This window comes from Bison bison, unplaced genomic scaffold (genome assembly GCF_000754665.1).
Source record: "Bison bison bison isolate TAMUID 2011002044 unplaced genomic scaffold, Bison_UMD1.0 scf7180017864495, whole genome shotgun sequence".
In the NCBI taxonomy this organism is placed as follows: domain Eukaryota; kingdom Metazoa; phylum Chordata; class Mammalia; order Artiodactyla; family Bovidae; genus Bison; species Bison bison.
The window spans coordinates 9,422,262-9,444,892 of record NW_011495054.1 but is presented as its reverse complement, the minus strand read 5'-3'; the positions used below and the strand labels follow the sequence as shown (position 1 = coordinate 9,444,892).

Below are 22,631 nucleotides of genomic sequence, written 5' to 3'. Positions count from 1 at the left end.
TGTCCGACTTTTATCGACCCCATGGACTGCAGCCTACCAAGCTCCTCCATCCATGGGATTTTCCAGGCAAGAGTACTGGAGTGGGTTGCCATTGCCTTCTCCGGAGACCCTGGCACAGCCAAATAAATAAATAAATATATTTTTAAAAAATTCTGAAAGATTTAAAAGATTCACATCCAGATGCACTTTAGGGTAAGCAGCGGATTCCTGACGGAACTGGCAAATACAAGGTGGGTCAAGGACTAGGTATTTTGGGTATGAAGGAGGTACAGTCTGGGGGCTCTTGACTCATCCTACCCACCTTCTTACCTATGATACTGACAACACAATTAGAGGGTTCTAATTACTGCTGCCCCTTGGAAGAAAAGCTATGACCAACCTAGATAGCACATTAAAAAGCAGAGACGTTACTTTACCAACAAAGGTCCAAATAGTCAAAGCTACGGTTTTTCCAATAGTCATGTATGGATACGAGAGTTGGACCATAAAGGAGGCTGAGCACTGAAGAATTGATGCTTTTGAACTGTGGTGTTGGAGAAGACTCTTGAGAGTCCCTTGGACTGCAAGGAGATCCAACCAGTCCATCCTAAAGGAAATCAGTCCTGGGTGTTCATTGAAAGGACTGCTACTGAAGCTGAAGCTCCAGCAGTTTGGCCACCTGATATGAAGAGCCAACTCATTGGAAAAGACCCTGATGCTGGGGAAGATTGAAGGTAGGAGGAGAAGCGGATGACAGAAGATGAGAAGCTTGGATGGTATCACTGACTCGAGTGATACCATCACTCGAGTTTGAGCAAGCTCTGGGAGTTGGTGATGGACAGGGAAGCCTGGCGTGCTGCAGTCTATGCGGTCACAGAGTCGGATAGGACTGAGCCACTGAACTGAACTGAACAAGGTGGCTGCTGCAGTTCAGGGCATCCTCTGCGATGCCTGTAACACTGCGTGAGTCCTTGGTTCACAGGGGCCCCTCGGGCAATGCCCTTTTGCCATTACAGTTTCACCAAAGGACACTCCTCAGAATCCTGCTTGGAGGCCACCCTTTCTGTGACATTTCCATAACCCCAGTGCCTTAACCCAGCCCCTCCAGCCACAGCACTGTGCCTGTATTCCGCGGAGTTGTCTGCTTATGGTCCTACTTCCCTTCCTGACCTGTGAGTTGCTGGAGGCCTGGGACCCTGCCGGCTTCATCACTGAGACATATAGCTGCTGCCCCCAAAAGGTTGTTCAAGTCAATGCAAGTGTGCATGCGAGCCCTGGCTCTGTCCTTCCCTGGCTGTGGGAACTGAGGCAGCCGCTTCGCTCTCTGCGGTGTCATTCCCGAATCCACTAAGCGGTGGGGATCAAGGCGGACTCACGAGGATCCCTGGCACCTGTAGTCCTCATTGACGAAGCGCCAACTACATGCCGGGCCCCATGTGATGCGCTCTGCGTACGTTATCTCTAAATTTGGGTAATTACCCCTCTGCAATTATCTCTGCTCACATTAGCGCTAATTTATGTAATTATTATCTCCATATAATAATGTTCACATTTGTTACTGCTCTCTGGGATGAATGATGCAGCTCAGGGCCCGGCACGCAGTAGGTCTTTCATAAATGATGACTAATTAGAGCCGCTGTCCTAATGCCCACAGCATCAAGAGTTGGGCCCAGAAGACAAGGGGGAGAAGAGTCCCCTCTCGAGGGCCACAGGTGGCTGAGGTCCTCATGACTAAGCAAACATTCCAGCACCTACTACAGGCCACCTACCCAGCTAGTCCAGCAGCGCAAACTCCTTCCCCTTTCCCCAATGTGATAAATAACAACTGCAAACACTTAGGCCACGTGAGGGGCCCCGAGGATGGAATTATTTTTACTATCAAAGCCAAATTGGTTTACTAAAACTGTCAGCGGAAACCAAGCAAGATAAATTAAAGCCAGCAGCTCCTGGGCTGCGTGGCTTCCTCGCTAGTGAGATGCTATTTTCTTTCCCTCTGTGGGAGGAAGCGGGCGCCAGGCCCAGATACTGCTCTGCCAAGTGTGTGCTGGGGTTTGCCGTGGAGAGACCCGGGCTGGTGACCCCGAGGGCTCAGCTCCCTCCTGCGATGCTTTAATCCTGTTAGCTGCCTGAACCCCTTCCCCTGCTGCCGGGTTTGGGCACATCCAGACTCCCTGATGTGGCCTTCAAGGCCCTGCCTGATCCCACGGCTTCCTCATTGGTGTCGTGCCTCTCATATCTCTGAGCTCCAGACACACAGGCTAGCTCCTCTCACAGGCTGGCGAAGACCCCAGACCCTGGAGACATGGCAAGCAGAGTTTGAATCCCAGCCGTGTGATCACAGTCACCGTTCTACTTCTATGCACGTGTGTGTGCTCAGTCGCTCAGTCGCTCAGTCATGTCTGACTCTTTGTGAACCCTGTGGACTATAGCCTGCCGGGCTCTTCTGTCCATGGGATTTGCCAGGCAAGAATACTAGAGTGGGTTGCCACTGCCTTCTCTAGGAGATCTTCCCGATCCAGGGACTGAACCCGCATTTCCTGCATCAGCAGGAGGATTCTTTACCACTGAGCCACCCGGGAAGCCCTCTACTTCTATGGGTTTATTCATCTGTAAAGTGGAGATAACAACCAGACTTGCCGCCTATGGTTGTTCACAAGGGATGTGAATGCCTGGGATGCATTAAACGCTCAGCGCATATTCCATGTTATGGATGAAAAATCAGAGAGTCACTCTTCCCGCTTCTGGACCTTAGCGCAGGCTGTTCCTTTTGGCTGGAACACTGTTCCCTCCATCTTTGCCTGTGTTCTGTCTGTTCCAGTTCACAGGCAGTGTGCTGGAACCAGTGGCTCCTTATGGGTCATATGAGCTGATCGTTAAGGGTCCAGGCATTTGGTGAGCCTGTTGATGTTGTGTTGATTGCTTGAAATTGGTTTCACAGTGTAAGTATTTACACCGAGGAAATTGGCAAATGCTGCAAATCAGGGAGCTGCTCCCCAGCCCACCAGCCAAGAAAAGCCATTGTGGAACCTTGACCAGCATCCTCCTGCTCTAGAATAACCCCATGTCTTTTGGGTCTGAGCAGCTGGCAGGATAGACGACTCCTTTCTGAGATGGAAAGATGAGTTAAAACAGGTTTGGAGAAAGAGAATCAGGGGGTTTAAGTCTGGGGACTTCATTGGAGATGCCTCTTAGATATTGGAGTGAAGAGGTGAGAAAGCAGGTGGAAGTAAGGTGAGCATAAGAGCTGTATATTCCTCGTAGGATTACTTGGAGGAACAAATCAATTAACACTTGGGAAGAACCTCGCAGACAGTAAGTACTCAGTGATGAACACGGCTTTCCTCACCACCTGCATGAGAAATGACCTTAACCACCGTCTAGACTTGCAGTTCCTCAAGTCCGAATCTGGTAGGGAGATACTTCTTATAAAGAGGGGGCATTATTTCTAAAAATTGAATTTACATTCAATAATATTGCAGAGAATATTCAAATATATTGCAGAGAAACGCAAATCAAAACTACCATGAGGTCTTACCTCACACTGGTCAGAATGGCTTCGTTAAAATGTCCACAAATAACAAATGCTGGAGAGGGTGTGGAGAAAAGGGAGTGCTCCTACACTGTTGGTGGCAGTGTAAACTGGTGAGCCCCTACGGTGAACAGTATGGAGGTTGCTCATGGAATGAAAATAGAGCTGCCATACGATCCAGCAATCTTACTTTGGGCATATAGCTTGACAAAACTATCGATATAATTTGAAGAGATAAATGCACCCCAATGTTCACTGCAGCAGTATTCACAGTAGCCGAGACATGGAAGCAACGTAGATGTCTGTCAACAGGTGAACGGATAAAGAAGAGGTGGTACATATACACACGGGAATACCGCTCAGCCATAAAAAGAATGACGTAACGCCACTTGTAGTGACACAAGCAGACCGAGAGACGATCACATTAAGTGGAGTAAGTCAAAGGCAAATACCGTATGATATCACTTATACGTGGGATCTAAAATATGACACAAATATCGTATGATGTCACTTATACGTGGGATCTAAAAATGACACAAATGAGCTTATCCACGAAACAAACGCAGGAGCGCAGAGAACAGACTTCTGGCTCCTGAGGGCGAATGGGGTGGGGGAGGAAGGGTTGGGAGTTCGGGATCAGCAGATGCAAACTGTTATGTAGGATGGATAAACAGCAAGGTCTTATTGCGTAGCACAGGGAACTATATTCAATATCCTGCGATAAACCATAATGGAAAAGCATATGAAACAATACATGTAACCCCTACCCAACCTCCACACTCCAGCCACATTAAACTCCCGTTTAGCCACTAAGTGGGCCACTTTCTCTTTCATTTCCAGACTTTGCACATGCTGTACTCACTGTCTGGACCCTCTTCATTTCTCTTCATCACTTGTGAATCTTCTTTCATCCCATCCCAGAAGTCACTGCCTCCTGGAAGCCCTCCATGATTTCACACAGATGCCTGCTCTCCCCATCATTGCTCTTATCACACTGCACATAGTTTCATGTCCTCATTCACTAGACAGTGAGGGCGGAGACTGTTCCACCTTTCTCACAACTGTATCTCCAGTGCCTAGCCTCGTGTTCCCACACAGTAGGTGCACAGCATTTTTTTTTCAGAGTTTATAGAGACCAGTCAACCCACTCTTCCAATATAAGCTCTATGGCTGAGTTGGCAACTATCAGAGCCTTTTCAGTGCTTGGCTCATAGCAGATACTCAGAAAACATGTCTTGAATGAACAAACACTTTATTCCAGGCTCTAGAAGTCAGAGAGCTAAGAATGGGAGAAAGGGGGTGACTTATCATTGAGGAGGGAGGGAGGCAGTGGGCAAGGGAGACTTAACACCTGCCTCCAATAGCCACAAAACACCATGTTCCAGGAATCTCATTATAGATGAGAAAAGCCAAAGCCCAGAGAGAAGTCCAGAGTCACAGCTGTAGGTGGAGGAGAAATTCTGACTCAGGTTGGCCCGACCCCAAAGCCACAAGAGACAACTGTATAAATCTATGACTCAGGGCAGCCTCTGAGGACACTCCCTCTGCCTCCAAGGGACTGCTCCAAAGACAGTCACTCATAGTCTTGCAAATCATCTTCCTCTTGCCAGGCTCCTCTGCAAAGCCAGGTAGCCCTGGAGTTCTGCTTCCTAGTCAAGTGGGTTCTATTCAAGCTTGTGGGGAGAGCTGACCCCCAGAGGTCCTGTCTGCATCCAGAGAGGCCCTCCTGAACTTGGCACCCAACCACGTGTCCGAGCCTGCTGGCAAGCCCTTTCTTCTGCTTTTCTAGCCACCACTGTCTGTCTCTGTACCCTTCTCCTGATCCCTGTGGACTGAGAGAGGGAAAGTTCTGGATGGAGCATCTAATAGGTATCCTCACTGAGTATTGGAAAATAGACACACAGCCAGGGAAAGTCCATTCATTATAACACGTCTCTTTCATTTGGCAATCACTGTCTGAGCGTCTGCTGTGTCAGGCTCTGTGTAAGATGCCGGAAGAGCGATAAATCAGACCAGGTCCTGACTGCAAGGACCTTCTGGTCTAGTTGAGTGAGACAGACAGGAAAACAAACTACTGTGTGTGTTAGACTTCCTTCCTCCTCCTGACCACACTGGCCATTCGGTCCTCTGAAAATGCTGTCCTTGCTCTTGGCACAGGGCCTTCAGGGGATTCTGTTCCTTTTGAATATGTTCACTCCAATTCATCTTTACATTCTGAGCCTTCTCAGATGCTCCAGGAAAGGCTTCTCTGACCTTCCTCTTGACATCAGATCCCCGTTATAGAATCGCATAGCATCAGGCACCTTTCCTTACCAAGGTGCTTTAACAAAGTTACATTGAAGCATCTCCTCATTTAGTGCATGCTTCCTGAGCAGACTGAATTTCCTGAGGACAGGAGCTCTTTCTGGGTGTGTACAATGTTGCTCCCCCACCATAGGGACCCCGGTTCTTTGCACAGCCCCTGACACACAGGAGGTGCTTAATTAATAGTGGTCGAAACAATCAAGCAGGAGCAATTTCTTCCTCAACTGGCTAGACCTGGGGGTCCACCCATCAGAAACACTCACAACTGGATGTCTAAGAAGATCCGCTTCTCCTCGCCCACATGGATCTTCCAGACACAGTCTTCACCTTCCACGTAGGGCTCCGGCCAGTTTGGTGACAGCACCACCCCGGCCACGGCAGAGAGCTCCCCACCACACATGGCTGTAAAAGACACAGACAGACAGACATGATGCATAAGGAAACAGATATAGTATAACAGCTAGGAGTGTGGGCTATGAAACCAGACAGTCCATAGTGTGGAAGGATTAAATTCAGACCGGCCACCTGTCTCCTCCAGCGGAAGGCTGGCAAAGGCGGTCTAAGGACATTGTACTGGGGGTTCTGCGACCCTGGGGTTCAACCAGTTGAGAAGCAAAAGTCTTTGAGAAAATTCCAGAAAGCTTCAGAAACCAAACCTTGAATTTGCCACTCACCAGCAACTGTTCACATAGCATTTACATTGCATTTAGGACATTCCTGTATCATTTACATTGTGTTTGCAATCGTCTACGTAGTATTTACTTTGTATTATAAGTAATCTAGAAATGATTTAAAGTATATGAGAGGATGTGCCTTTTTATAAAAGGGACTTGAGCATCCATAAATTTTTGTATTGGGTTGGGGGGTAGCGATGGTTCTGGAACCAGTCCCTTGCAGATACTAAGGGATGGCGGTTGCTCTTTCAGGACCAAGGACAGAGCCCAAGGTTTCAAGGAACTCTTCAACAGCCTCCCCCTTGAGCAGGGGGTGTACTGATCAAGAGATGGTGCATCTGACTCATGTGGACCTGAGTTCGAGTCTTGTCTCAGCCACCAAAGGATCTGTTGACAAGGCATGTAAGTTCTTGGAGCCTCAGCTGTCTCCCTCTGGACAGCAGGAAGAAACACCAGTGTGGACCTCACTGGATAATTCTGAGGCTTAACTGAGCTCATGGATGTCAGACACAGCACAGTGCCAGGCACAAGGTAAGCATTCAGTAATTCTTAGTTAATGTTACTGTGGAGGGTCCTGGCTCTGAACTGGAAGTGGAGATGTGTGGCCGCACCTGGCCCTTTAAATCTCACTCTGCGTTTGCCTCTTTGGAAAGTTCTCAATGTGGCAGAGGCCAAAGCACCAATAAATTCCGCTCTGTTAAACCAGCACATTTAATACAGGGATCAATCCCTCACCACGGCAAGGCTATGACTTCACGCCAACCACCATCTGGGCGGCGGCTGCCAGGAGCCAGGGCTCTGTTCATTATTCCACATTCCCCACGTGAATTCAGGCTCGGAGCGGCTCAGCGGTCTTAAATATGGAGAAGCAGGGAGGGCAGGGCACTGGGCACCCACATAGCTGAGGGTTCCAGAGAGCCGACACTGTCCAAAGGGGCAGAGAGCACAGCTTTCGGAGAAGAGAGACACCAGAGTTCCATGCCTGCTTCTGCCAATTACCCTCAGTGTGTTCTGAGGCATGTCACATCACAGCTGCTATTTCTTCGTCTGTACATGGGATCAATAATAATATGCACCTCAGGTGGTGGGCTTCTCTAGTGGCTCAGCAGTAAAGAATCCTCCTGCCAATGCAGGAGAGTTCAGTCCTTGAGTTGGGAAGATCCTCTGCAAGAGGAAAGAGCAACCCACTCCAGTATTCTTGCCTGGGAAATCCCATGGATGGAGGAGTCCGGTGGGTAACAAACAGTCCATGGAGTCGCAAAGAGTCAGACATGACTTAGCAACTGAACAAGACAGGATTGTGGTGAGGATGAAATCATATAATGGACAGAGTGCCTGCAACAGTTTTGTTTTTTTTTTTTTTGCACTCCTCTTAACAACTATTATTATCATCATTATCATTAATTAGACTCAGGGTTGCCATGTGCTGTTGGGTGAGTTGTGCACTGCACAAGTCTGCATAGTGTATGTAGGAACTGAAATCCATGCAGAGATCTTCTCACCAAGCTATGCACGATGGGGCCTTGTGTCTGGAGGAAGGGGCCCCTTTTCAATTTTATCCATTTTGTGATTTTCTCAAGGATCAGCAGCAAACCTGACCCAAAGGAGAGTGAGCCCTGGAAACGGTTCTGATCCTAAAATCAGTACACAAGCTGGATCTCTTCATCTGAAGGAGTAGAGGGCCCTGGGACACCCTGGAGGGAGGGCTGTGACCCACTCACCTCTGCACAGGGGCTCTGTGTCATTCCAGTACGGGTCTCGCACGTTGATGCACTCAATGATGGCCGGGCCCTGCTCCAGAGAGTGGCCAGGGTCACAGGTAAACTCCACTATGGTCCCGATGTTATAGGTCGGGTCGGACGTGGTGAAGTTCCCGTTCTGAATGTAGGGCTCGTAGCAGTGGCCTTTCTCAAAGGCTGGGGCCAGAAAACAAAAGAGGGCAGCTGCTCACGCGAGCCAGGGGAGGCTCACAGGGCTGTGCTTACATGAGTCAGGGGAGGCTCGCGGGGCTGTGCTCACGAGAGTCAGGGGAGGCTCGCGGGGCTGTGCTCACATGAGTCAAGGGAGGCTCGCGGGGCTGTGCCACAAAAGCAGGTGCCCCTCCTGCTGCTCAGTGAAGTCCCATGGAAAACGGGTACCAGACCCCCCAGTCCAGCTCCTGCTGACCTGCTGAGGGCCCTTGGCCATTCACCTGGCCTCTCTACCTCTTTATTTTCATATCTGAAATGGGAACAAGGACCGTTGCCTCCCCAACCCCAAAGAGGCAGCCTTTGGAAGTCCAAGGGTCAGTCTAGCCATGGCCTCCTCTTCAGTCTTAGCAGGTCACATTTCTACCTCCCAAGACCCAGCCCTGCCATGCTTCCCACAGCGACAACCCAGCAGAGGGGGCGGCCCCCCAGGACCCTCACCCTCGAACCGGATGTTGAAGGCTGAGGCCGCCGGTGGCTGGTTGGACGTGAATTCTATGCGGATCGTGTGGCCATCGCTCAGCAGGCCCTCAAAGGGGACATTCTCGGTTTGGAAGGAGTCGTAGAGAAGAGTGGACTTGTTGGTCAACCCGCTGTAGACCATCATCCTGGCAGTGCGGAAGGAGATGGGGGTCAATGAGAGGTCTTCAGGGGCCACTGACATACAGCAGCAGGAGGTGTGTGCTGTGAGCACCCACTCTGGGACCGCATTCCCTGACTCACACCCCGATTTCACCCCATACTCACCAGGATACTCTGCATCATCTCACCAAATTTGTCTCCCTTTCTGTACAATGCTTATCCTAGACTCATGGATGGATTCTGAACTTGAAGGAAGGTGCTGGGTATGATGTAATGACCAACTGAATTAATAGACACCAATTATTTATTACTAATATGGGCTTCCCCAGTGGCTCAGCAGTAAAGAATCTGCCTGCAATACAGGAGATGAGAGAGATTTGGGTTCAATCCCTGGGATGGAAAGATCCCCTGGAGGAGGAAATGGGAACCTATTCCAGTATTCTTGCCTGGAGAATCTCATGGACAGAGGAGCCGAGCAGGGGGTCCATGGGGTCGCAAACAGTCGGACATGACTCAAGTGACTTAGCAGTAGCAGTATTTATTACTAACTAAGAAGTTGCGATGATTGGGCTAATAACATTCTTGAAACACTGATACACACACACACACACACACACACACACACATGTAATCACAGTCCCAACTTTAAATTCTGAGCTGTGGGATTTTGGACAAGAACATTTTACCCCACCGAGCCTCAGATTCTTCATCTGTAAAATGGGTACAGGAGTGTGGGGATTAGAGGCCAAGGTATAGTGTGCAGGACAGAGCAGGTGTGCAGGTCAGACGACCAAGTGCTGGACCGCTATAGGGTCTGCCACTGACTCTTGCCTCCTGAGGACACTGTGCGTGCAGTTAGAGGAGTCCCAATTTCCAGTCCCCAATTTCCATCCACTGAGGTTACACAAGTCTCAACCCATCTCGGGCCTCACTTTCCACAATCCTGAAAGGAGGGATCACAAAGTCTTTCCTATCTATCTTACAGGGGGCTTTGAAAAGATGAAGCACCCTGAAAACTGAAAGGTATCAGACATGTTGGTATTCATTCTTAGTGTTATTAAAACCCTTTGGCACTTGACTCTTTGCTAGCCGTGGCAGTTTTAAAGAAGGTATGCAAAGATGTGGAAGGAACCAGTACACAAATTGGATCACTTACTTTTATGGATGGAATCATAAACAGGCATTTTTAATTTTTCAAGGTTTTTTTTTTTTTACCATGACCCATTAAAACGGTTTATCATATGAATTTCTAATGTCATCAAAATGTAGAAATGTTGGAATCTCAGTCTGTTTATTCTGCCTTGTGTCCACTGTGATTCAGATAAGGAGGGCGCTGGGGTGGAGGCCAAGGGCCTCTTCACAACCTTCTAATCCCTCTTGACTTTATTGTGTCTTTGGGGTCATGCCCAGGACTCTTCTTTAGGAGCATTGAAGCCTTTGGCAACAAGGGCAAATCCTCAGGATCTCAAAATCTCTACAGTCAATGACTCTTCCCAAGATAGCAGTTTTCTAGCTATGTTCTCTAGAATGTCTGAAATAGGGAGAGTTTATCTCAAATCTATGTATAGTCTATGGTCAAATGGGCTTGGAAAATTTAAATGAAAATTAAACATTGTTTTCCCCTGCAGGACTTGGCAGTGCCTTTGCCAGTGAACATGCCTTGATACCAAGTTAGAGCCTGGGTATAGTGTCTCCTAAACATATTTGACCAGAGAACCCACTTTCTATGCTGCATATTATGGGACTGGAGTTTAGAAAGAATTCATATTGGGGGGCTGGAAATCATCTTTAAAATTTCATTTCACTCCTCTACTCAAAATCCTTCCATGACTCTCTACAGCTTACAGAAGCATCTGGCAGCCAAAGCCCTTCAGAAGATGGCCCACATTTACCTCCTCATCTTCGTCCATCTCCACTCCTATTCTCCCAGCTTGGGCTAGCTACTCCATCCACTCACCGTATTTTGGGTTCCCTGACTGCATCTCTAAGGTTTAGACCAAGGTCCCATATCTTACATGGAGCCTTCTCTAGCCCTAAGCTCTTGCAACTGTGGTATTTAAGCTGTTTTTTCCTCATAAAGTCCATAGACAGAGAAAGCTCCCCTTTCTTCTTAGCACAGCGAGTATCTTCACTCGTGTGTGTGTGCGTGTGCGTGTGCGTGTGTGCACACATGCGCACCCTGACCTTTGACCTTGATGAACGACTCCAGACTTCTTTCCCCAGAGATACCTGAGCACCGGCTCTCCCTGGTGGTTGTCAACACCTCCCTTCCATAAACCTTTGCAGGGCTCCACCCGGTGAAACTACAGTGTCCATGTATGTGTCTGTCGGCTCATCTATCAGGATTTCATAAACTTTCAGAAAATACTCATTTTGGTTAATTTTTCTTTCTCTCTGCTTCTCACTGTCTGGTCCACACGCACACTTGGTTTATTCTCAGCACCGTTCAGAAGAGCCAAACCGGAGGTCTGAACGTTAAAAAGCATTCATCACTGAGGGCTCCCGGGTCTTGCTTCTCAATGAGTCTCCAGGGGGAAGAGACTGGGCATCTGTTTTTCTTAAAGGTTCCTGAGGTCATTCTGATGCTACAGAGAATCCACACTCTGAAGCCCCTATTCCACACCTTGTACTTTAAGGCAGTGATTTATTGATATGGAGTTGTTCAGGATAAAGCTGGACGGTTTGGAGGGAAGTGGACTCCAGAGTTGGGTAAATTAGTCAGTTGTCTTGTATTTTCTTAGAATCCTTTCCCAGAGGTTAATGGTTTAGGTCTGAAGCTTCAAAGAAGCCAGGACACTGTAATTTTAAGTTGAAAGTCGGACGGGCTCCAGGACTCGAAGGTGCTGGCATTCTGTGGATGCCCTACCCGTACCCCTCAGCACTCTTTGCTCACCCAGCTTTGGCCAGTTTCCAGAGTCTCTGAGAATCAGCCAGTTCAGCCAGCTCAAGGGGTGAGAGCAATGCTGGGGAGCCAGTGTGTGTCCAGGAGCACCCCTCCTCCAACAGTGGATGAGTGGGTAGATAAACACCCCAGCTCCCTTGCCCTCTGACAGGAACTCTCTGAGCCATGCTAAATACAGCTTCCTGGGGCACCCCTGTAGATAAGACACCTGACTATTAACACACACTGTATCTACTCCCTTTCCTTCTCTTCTCATTTTCTTGGTGCTTTCTAGGATCAGCTGCTAAATAAACCACTTTATCTCACACCATTGTCATCCTGTCTGTTTCCAAGGGAACCCACTCCAACAGAGCAATTCTAAGCAGCCAAGATCCTAATTTTCTAGAATGTTCCACAATATTCTGGAATAAGGTCTCAGCTTATCAAAGTTTTTGGATTCCGGCTTCTGTGTTTATTACTTAGCATCAACATATGTGCTCTTAGCTAAATGCTGTCTTGTTATCGAAAGTTCCTTCGTGTGCATACATCTGGTTTTTGAATCTCAATTTCCTGTCACACCCGGAACCAATGTTCTTCTCTCCCATTCTCCATCAAGGCTAACACATGATTTGGGCACAGAGCAGGTGCTCAGGAAACTCTCTCTCCTTGCTCCACTGCAAAAAGGGAAGTGCAGGAGAAGGGACGAGGCAGTGCAAGGTAGGGGGGACTCCCTTCCTGCCTTCCCCCTACCCTGTGTGACTGGGGCAAGCCTCTTCCCCTCTGTATGCCCTGGTTTCCTTACGTGTAAAAGGAGGAGATCAAAACTGACGGTTTCTAATATCCTTGCCTCCCTCCCCAGCTCTTCCTTTCTTGACCTCCATGAGCCAACAATTTAGCCATTTCAAGACTCCCAATCCCCAGCCACATCCTAAGAGTCTGGGAAGGTATGAGGCTGCTAGGGCCCTCGGGGGCTTACCTGTCCCTCTCGTGCAGCGCCAGCCTCTCAAAGTGCAGGTGCAGCTTCTGGCCCTCCGGAGCCTCGATCGTCCACACGCAGAACTGGCTCCCACTGGCATTTGCAGAGTGACTTGGGGACAGGACGCGGCCGATGGTGGCGTTGTGCACCGCCCCTCCACAAGGGGCTGGAGCCAGACGGTAGGGGTGGGTGGGCAACGAGAGGATTGCAGAGAGAGGTGGAGGGGAGGATAAGTGGGTGTTTTATCCTTCTCTGACCCCAACCCCTTAGGAAGAGGAAAACCGTGGGCAAGTCCCCTCCTCCTGAGACAGGTTCGTCCTGTTTGACAGGAGGTGCAGTCCCACGACTGGAACCCCTGCCACGTGCGCTCCACGGTGGGGAACGAATGACTGTGACTTAACGCACTGGCTGTGCCCTGGTTCTCAGCTACAAAATGGTAATGAAGAAGGACATAAATAGGCAGTTCTCCAAAGAAGAAGTCTGCTTTTAGTACTTAGTTAAGCACTCAAAAAATTCCGCCTCACTAACAATAAAAGAAAAGCAAATCTAAACTACATTCTATCTCCGTCCACCTAATTGGTCCAGATAAAGAGCAGCAATAAACAGGAGGCGCCATCCTCAGTGATGAGAAATGGTCGCTCTCATTCAGGTCTGGTTAGAATGCAAATTGCTATGACCTTTCAAGGGGGAAATCTGATGAAAAATATGGAAAATGCGTTTAAACACTTTGACCTGGTAGTTAAGGTTCTGTGGACTTATGTCAAAAAAAGACTTACAGAGTTTCACAAAAATGTATGATGTTCACTGTTTGATTGCTTTTAAGAGCAAAACACTGAGAAACAACACGAATGTCCACTTACAGACGCTTGGTTAAGTGCATGCCATTCATATCGTTTTTAAAAACCTTGTTACCAAAGAGTACTTCAGAATATAGGAAAATACTCACTATATTTTAAGTGGGGGAAAAAAAGTTAGAAAATGGTCCGCCATACCTATTTCAATGAGCTGTATGCAAAGATCAATTGAGATCAGGGGTATAAAAGTGATTTGTCAGACTCTTCAGCAGTTTCGTATGTCTTGGAAATATTTTTTTTTTTTTTTACCAGAGTCATATATCACTTTTATCATAAAAATCTAACATACATGAAAAAATGATTTGTGAACTGAGAAGAGTTCTGCAAACGTTGGGAGGTAGTTTTATTCTTAGAAGATATTTGGCTCTCATTAAATGTTTGTTGAATGACGTCATGACTAATAAAGAATTGCAGAGATGAGAAAGGCCTATAGCTCCCTTGCCTGCTCTGGACTCTGCTGTGACCTACAGCAAAGATGTTGCTAGGAAGACTGGCACTTTTTTTCAGGACCACGGACAGAGTACCCGGTCACCCATCTCTCCACTCTGCCTCATGTCCCAAAGTGGAGGTTCAAATCTGCCTCGTGTCACTTACCTGCTGTGGATCTAGGACAAGTCCCTGAAGCTCTCTGAACCTCTAGTAAAGCGGTAATAATAATTCCACCCTCCTTATGGGCTGAGGTGAGAAATGAAACACTGCGTGGAGAGGGCTTGGCGCCATCCCTGGCACAGAGTAGGTGCTCAGAATGCAGGCAGTCTTATTGCCCTACAGCTCAGGGGCCGAGGAGATGGACGAGCTGTCCCTGGTGGGGGGCTCCAGCCATCTGTCCTCTCGAAGCGGCTGCTCATTTGCTGCCTCTGTGCTCCCCTTCCTTGCCTTATTAAGCCGACTGATGACTCTGTTTGGCTTCAATTTGCCAGCCGTGGCTCCCCATCCATCTTTCTTAGCACAAATTGAGGCTTAATTCCTCTCTGATTTCATACATAGATAAAAATTAACTCAAGGGAGGCATGGAGACCAACTGCCCAATGGTTTGGATTTTTCTTTTCTTTGTTTAAACACACACACACACACACAAAATTCTGAACAGCCTTGAGAGAACAATACTGCAATCATTAAATCTCGGAATTTACCATCAGCTCTCATTTGCATCTTGAATTCCAGGGCCCACAAATGCCTGGAGGGCAGGAACGATGTTTTTCTTATTCCCAGTATCCTGTTTGTACGTGGCTCATGGCCTGGCACATAGTAGGTTAATGTGAGCAGCCTGTACTCTCCTGGCCACGGTCAGGACTTTTGAGAATCTAACAGGGTATTACTCTCTCGATAACTGAGGATGGTCAAGGTTGCGGCCACTGGTGCAGAGAGAGTGCAGTATAGTGTGCTTCTCAATCTATGATGTGCAGCCCATGAACCACACAAAGAGCATGCTAAATGCAGATTTTTGATTCGCTTGGTTCTGTATGGGGCCCAGGATTATGAATTTCTAATAATCTCAGCAGTCTGCACTTTAAATAGTGAATGTGTAAGGGAAACAGCTCAAGAGAGAAGGACTCTAGATCCAGTTCAATTTCTATCTGGTGACTGAGGAAGAAACTTCACCTCCACGAGCCTCAGTTTCCTCATCTGTGAAATGGGGATAATGGTTCACATCGTGTAGGACTGCTGTGAGGATTTACCACAGCCCTGGTGTATGGACTGGGCTCATAATATGGCAGCTGTCACATCAAAAGCTCAAGCAACAACAACCAGAAAAAAAAGCCCATAAATTAGACTTTGTCAAAATTAAGGACACTAAGGGGGCGACAAAGGATGAGATGGTTGGACGGTATCACCGACTCAATGGACAAGAGTTTGAGCAAACTCTGGAAGATAGAGAAGGACAGGAAAGTCTGGTATACTGCAGTCCGTGGGGTCACAAAGAGTTGGACACGACTTAGTGACTGAACAACAAAAAGCACACTATTGAGAAGTGAAAAGACCACCCACAGAGTGGGAGAAAATATTTGCAAATCATATATCTAATAAGAGACTAGTAACCAGAATACATAAAGAATTCTTACAACTCAAGAAAAAGACAACTACATTTTAAAAATGGGCAAAAGACTTGAATAGACTTTTCTCCCAGAAGATACACAAATGGCCAACAAGCATAAGAAAAGATGATCAATGTCATCAGCCACTGGGAAAATGCAAATCAGAATCACACTAGGATACCTTCACACTCACTAGGATGGCTGCCACAATAAAAAGAAGACATGGAAAATAAGTGCTGGTGAGGATGTGCAGAAACTGGTACCTTCATACATGGCTGGAGGGAAAGGAACACGGTGCAGCCAGTGGGAAATACTTTGACGGTTCCTTCAAAACGGAAATGTGGAATTACCATGTGACCCAGCAACTCTGCTTACGGGTACATAAGCCAAGAGAAATGACAACGTATGTCCACACCAAAACCTTTACACACATGTTCATAGCAGCACTATCCATAACACCTCTGAAGTCCAAAACAACTTGAATGTCCCCCAATAAGGGAACAGATAAAATGTGGTCTATATAATGGAATATTATTCAGCCATCAAAAGGAATGAAGTCCTGATACATGCTACTATCTGGATGAACCTTGAGAACACCACGCTGAGTGAAAGAAGCTGGATTCAAAATATCACATAACGTATGATCCCAGGCATACGAAGTGTCCAGAGTAGGTGAATCTGCAGAGACAGAAAGCAGGGGCTGGGCACAGGGGGAAACAGGGAGTGACGGCGAATGGGTCCTGAGTGTCCTTTAGGGGGTGATGAAAGAAGTGTGACGGCTGCACAGCACTGCACACGTCCTAAATGTCACTAACGGTCACTTTTATGTCACGTGTATTTTTATCATGTAACGAAACTGGCTGCCACCACATTTTTGGAGCAGTCTCTTTCCTAAGGTCAGTCTTAACACCACGGGCTTCCCTTGTGGCTCAGACAGTAAAGCATTTGCCTGCAATGCGTGAGACCCAGGTCGGGAAGATCCCCTGGAGGAGGGCATGGCAACCCACTCCAGTATGCTTGCCTGGAGAATTCCATGGACAGAAAAGCCTGGCAGACTATAGCCCGTGGGGTCACAGAGAGTCGGACATGACTGAGCGACTAACACTCTCCCTTTAACCCCCGGGGGCTGGTCTCTCCTCTCTTGGGAGACCATCCATGGTGGGTCCGGCTGAGGCTGGCGTGTACCTGAGCAGATGGGCTCCCGGCTGCTCCAGTGGGGCTTGGAGGCATTGATGCACGTCAGCGTCTGGGCGCCCTGGAGCTCATAGCCCAGGTGGCAGTGGAAGTGGGCCTCCCCACCCGAGTGCAGGTCCATCACCGTGACGTCCCCGAAGTCAGGCCGGCGGGGGAAGCTGCAGCTCAGCATGAAGGCTGGGGAGAGATGCCGGGGCAGACGGTCGTCTCTCAGAGCCAGAGACGGAGAACGTGACCCACATCCCGGGAGCTGGTTTATGCTGAGGAGAAAAGATGAGGCCCCCGGGGACTCCCGAGTGCTAAAGGAGTGTATTTTTGTGACTCGAGTTGATCACGTGCTGCTGAGACTGCCGGATGAGCACTTTTCTCTAGGCTCCAAGCTCACCCCCACCCCCCACCCTGCCTAACCGGAGACAGCAGGTTTGGGGTGGAGGGGTCCCCACCCCTCCCCGGAGCCTCCCTCCATGTGGAGACAGAACTACTTTCTCCTTGAGCACAGGAGGGACGGGATCACCCAGGTAGGTTAGTCCCACCACACGGGCAGCTTAGGTGTTTGTTAAAAATGCAGGCTCTTGGACCAGGGTTAGGAGAAGCAGTTCTTTAGGAAATGCCAAGGATGTGAGAGCTGGAACTAAGTCCCGGGAGGTCAGGGCTTGGGCTGTGGAAGAGACTGATGTGAATTTACGTTCTCTTACTCCATCACTTAAAAACCGGGTGACCTTGGGGAAGTGACACAGTGCCCTGAACTTCACTCTTCTCCTCTAGGACTGTCCCTATCGCACGGGTGGCGGTAAGGATTAAATGGGAAATGCCAAAGGAGAGCCTCCTTCGGCCAATGTGCAGTGCACAAAGCTTGCTGGATGCATCAAGTGGCAGAAGGGTGCACATGGCCACATTGAGCTCCTCAAGTTTTATTTTCATAAGAGAATGCAGAGTCCATCCCTGGACTGTGGTTTGACCTCTCCTGCAGTTGAGGATTTCTGCATTCCCAGTACTCATGAGGAGGACTGAATTCAAGTTCATGGCTCAATGAGCCATTTTTTCGCCCATTTTTTAATTAACAAAGACAACAGACGCTCGTCTGCATACTGAGAAGGTGCGAGGGAACGGATACTCCTGTATACAGTCATCCATCTGTTTCAGAAACATCCAAGGGGAAATTTTTAAATGAAGTATTTTTCCAGACATTTGGTCAATGTGATGTAAACGTGGATGGCTGCTGATTTCCCGAGGTGTGGCGAAGGGCGCCCCCTTCCCTGGCAGATACTTGGCAAGTACCCAGGGAGAGCTCCCAGGAAGGAAGCGTCCCAGGAGGTGGGGGGAAATGGGATGACACTGAAGGAGAGAGAGAAGGAAGAGAGAAGAGGGGGGGTGGGAATGAAGCAAGGGAGAGGAGCAAGAAAAGAAATGAAGGAAGCTGGGACTTTCCGGATAGTCCAGTGGTTAAGACTCTGCACTTCCAATGCGGGAGGCCGTGGGTTCAAGCCCTGTTTGGGGAACTAAGAACCCATATGCTTTGTGGTGCAACCAAAGAAATGAAAAGAAAGAAAAGAGGGAAGAGAAGAGAGGGAAAAGGTAAATAAAAAACAAAAGGAGACCAGAAGCAGACAAATACAAAAGAAAGTGGAGAAGAAGGGAAAAAAAGCAAGGGACCCTGGCGGCAAAGGCTCCCTCCCAGAAGCCCGTGGGCCTTCATGGGGTTGGTGTCAGATTCAGGGGCCATGAACTTGAATGGGAAAAGGGGGCTTGCTTATTCTTCACTGAACAGGTTCAGGGTTAACTGCAAAGGTAGACGACAAACTGTTACACAGTCACAGTACCGTGGCTTCGTCACCAAGGGAATCAGACATGTTCACATCAAAATGAGTATCTTGACATATTTCTTACGCTCCTTTGAAATTACAATAATTATCAGAGCCACTGGGAAATATGATTTAACGTGTTAATAAAGAAGCACATAGATTATGATATCATAGATCAGAACAATGTTTTGACAACTGCTATCCAATATGAATGGCTTCCTTTTGAATTGTATATATTTTATTTTATGCTCTCAAAAACACGAATCTAAGGGACTTCCCTGGTGGTCCGGTGGTTAAGAATCCACCCTGCAATGCAGGGGAGCTGGGTCTGATCCCTGGTCAGGGAACCAAGACCCCCTGTGTCTCGGGACAACCAAACCCGCATGCAGCAACTAGAGAGTCTATGTGACACAATGAAAGAGCCGGCACGTCGCAGTGAAGATCCTGCGTGCCGCAGCTAAGACGAGATATAGCCACATTAATTAATTACAAAAGGAATCGCGAATCTAAGAAGGGGTCCACGGTGTTACCAAACCAGCACAAAGAGGCTGGCAGTCCTTGGTGCTGGAGGGGAATGGAGGCCAAAGGTACATCTCAACAGCCCCGGCCCGGCCTTACCCTGGTAGTGCAGCTGGAAGGTCCCGAGGCCATCGTCCTGGAAGGTGCGGAAGTACACGGAGATGGTGTTGGTGGGGCTGCGGATGACCTGGCCCTCGACCAGGAGCGTGTGGTTGGCCAGGACGGTCAGGGAGGGGCCATCCACCCCTCGGATGGAGAGCAGCTCCCCCTCGGACAGGTTCACGCTCTTTACCTGGGGACGGGCAGGGGCAGACAGGACCTGAGTTGTGTTTGAGACAGGGGGTCCTCCCAGGCTCTGAGGCTCCCCAGGCAGCACCCCCCTCAAGGGGCCCCTAGTCCATGGGGTGGACAGGGGCCACAACCCAGCCCTGGAAGCTCTTGGAGCCCTGGAACCTCTGGGCCCCCTGCCAGCTCCCAGGGGAGGCGCCGCAAGGATCTTCAGCCCCCTTCACTGGGTCCCACAGGAGAGGCTTTCTGGAGGCTGGCAGCTGAGATAGATTTTCCTGCAGCTGGCAGGTGGGGGTAGGGCTTTGATCAGCTTGGGCCTGAGGTCCCACCTCCAGGGAGACAGGAGAAGGCATTTCATCTGAAGGTCAGCTCCAGGGAGGAGGGAAAATTTTTCTGTTGCTCAGGGTCCCCAGGGCCTAAAATAGTGCCTGGCACATAGTAGGTGCTTGACTATGTGCTCGACTTTGCAGACTGACTGAAGACATTCTTGCCCTTCTGCACAAACTGGGGAGGGAGTGCGGGGTTGGGGGAGGGGATGGCTATCTCTAGGGCTTTCTCAGGTCCACGTTCTTATCCTCCCTAATGCTGGCTTCAATGGCAGAACCTCCTCACAGGACTGTGTACTTGGTTTGCCGAGTCCACTGTCCAGGCTTGGGAGAGGAAGAAGGGAGATACTTTGCTTACAAGGATAGTGAACAAACGGAGGAGGGGGTGGGGTGGGGACTTAGTCAGTCCCCAGTGCCCAATTTGAATGTTTCCACTTGCCGTAGTGTGGCCAGGGACTCCAGATCCTCTGCCTCTTGTGTAAACAAGGCAAGAATTACCCACGAGCCCTTCCCCTTTCAGCCCATATATATATACACCTTACTCTTTTTTCTCTTTGATGAACTCCTACTCATCTGCCAAAGCCCCACTAAAATTGCCCTCCTCTGTGACACCTTCCCTGACTGCCAGGGAGGTTGCCTGTCTCTCCACTGTGATCCTACATCCTCTGTGAACGCCTGTTAGAGGTCATTTCAAACGGCAGCCCAATGTCTTCCATGTGCGTCTGTCTCAACCATAAAACAGTGACCTCCCTTAGGGCAACTCCTGCACCAGTTTTGACACCACCATGCCCCCCATTGCTACGACTGGAACATTATGGACGCTCGATGAAGGAACTCTGCTGTCCCTGACAACAAGCGCCACACAGTATTAGACAGAGTGGATCTATTCAAGTGCAGGGAAGTGTTCCTCAACTGTCAGCATCAGATGAACGGCAACTTTTCTCCAGTTTAATTCCGGGAGCATTTATAAAGTACCGACCACATGCCACGTGCTGGGCCAAGCTCTGGGCACACGTTCTGCTGAGAGGCTTATCTTTGATTCTCTCTAGAAGTCAGAAAACCTTCCTACGGTAGAGTTCTGCTTAGGTCATGCATGACTCTGCTTAAAATCTTTTGGGGGCGCTGTCTTGCCCATGAGAACAAAGCGCACACCCAGCCTTCTGCTCTTGGCCTGGAGGGGTCTGCCACCACGTGGTACCGGCCTCCGTTTCTGGCTTCAGGGCCGCCCTTTCCTCTCCCGGACGGTGAGCCGGACAGGTCACCACTTGTTGGCACGTTGCCTCAGTGCATATAAAAAAGCGCTTCTAAAGATGGGGCGGTGGGTTGGGTGGGGAGAATGGGTAACAGGCACTGTGCGCCCTCTCTCTCCCCTAGACTCTGGCTGAATACTCTGTGCACTGTCATATATATTCCTCCCTGAAACTCCATAAAGTAGCAACATTTTCATCTCTGTTTCACTGATGGGGAAACAGACTCAGAGAGGTGGAGTCCCTTGCCCAGAGTCATGCAGCATTAACTGGTAGAGCTGGGACTTAAAACCCAGGCGTTTGAGGATGATGCTACCCTGCTTTCCCCTTCTTAGTTTGCAGCCAAAAGTTTATGAATCAAATGAACCATGTGGGGCTTCCATCAGTTTGTGTGTGTTCAACAAGCAGGATATCACAGGACTTTCCTTCTGGGTATAACGGCTTACAATCTGTCAATACATCCCCTTCCCTCCATGTGTGCCAAGCTAGTTCTTCTGAGTTGGGAACTCCTATTCAACTGCCAAAGCCCAGCTCAACTCGCCCCAGTTAGGGCAAAGAGAGAACCAAACTGGTTAAGATGAAAATAAGCCTGACTCAGATGGCCCTTCAGAGGAGACCTTCTGCTGGAAGAGGCAGCCAAGGCAGGGCAACCTCGTGGGGTTACCTGGAGCTCCACCCCATAGCCAGTGTAGACCGTCGCGTTGTACGTGCACTCCAGGAAGTTGTTGAGGGGCAACGGCGGGTAATCACTGGAGTCGATGTACCCTTCAGGGTCAGAGAAGCTCACACTGCAGAGAGCTGGAGGAAAGGCACTGTCATCAGGACACAGAGAAGAGCTGAGGTGGCATCTCTCAGGTGGGCTGTTGGCTGGAATAGGGCCTCTGAACACTGGTGTTCCCATCCCCGCTCCTTCCCCTGCTGTTCCTCCTCCTCAGCTCCACACTCAACATAATAATCAAATGGCAAGAGCTGACACGGGACTGATGTTTCACTCTTATCTTAGAGACAAGTAAAACAAAGCTCAGAGAGGGAACACATTTGGGCCAAGGTCACACAATGAGCAGGGGTCAAAAATCCAGAGCTCCCAGTCTTTCCTGAGCAGCCACATTGCATCTGTCCCAGATCAACGTGTAATTGACAGCCGATGCCCCTGTGATGCGCTTGAAGATGGGATAGAAGACGGAAGAAAAGACTGGAACACGGAAGTGTGTTCTATCAAGTTCATGAGCGGGGAGAGCAAAAGCACCTTGGAAGGCTAGGGCTTTTTAGGCAGGTGAAAGGACTCTGTCCTGGCGGAGCGGTCTTGAACCCTGCTCTTCAGCTGTGAGACCTAGGGCAGGTTGTCTGATGTCTTAGGGTCTCAGGGGTCTCATCTCTGAAATGGGGATGCTAGTTTTGAACCCCAGGGTCAAGTTCATAGCTAGGGCTGCATAGATGGTAACCAATGGCAGGACATGCACCTTCCCGGCCCGC

At 49.1% G+C, this 22,631-nt stretch overlaps 1 protein-coding gene across 1 annotated transcript in view; it reads right to left on the bottom strand.

Moving 5' to 3' along the window:
* SEZ6L (seizure related 6 homolog (mouse)-like) overlaps positions 1-22,631 on the bottom strand; it is an 87,470-nt gene that overhangs the window by 46,071 nt on the left and 18,768 nt on the right. Inside the window, exons 3-9 of the mRNA XM_010828852.1 lie at positions 21,823-21,956; positions 19,397-19,589; positions 16,968-17,153; positions 12,893-13,058; positions 8,895-9,061; positions 8,208-8,402; positions 6,076-6,214 (exon numbers count right to left, since the gene is read on the bottom strand). Coding sequence (XP_010827154.1) covers positions 6,076-6,214; positions 8,208-8,402; positions 8,895-9,061; positions 12,893-13,058; positions 16,968-17,153; positions 19,397-19,589; positions 21,823-21,956 — 1,180 coding nt within the window. The remainder of the gene's footprint in view (positions 1-6,075; positions 6,215-8,207; positions 8,403-8,894; positions 9,062-12,892; positions 13,059-16,967; positions 17,154-19,396; positions 19,590-21,822; positions 21,957-22,631) is intronic.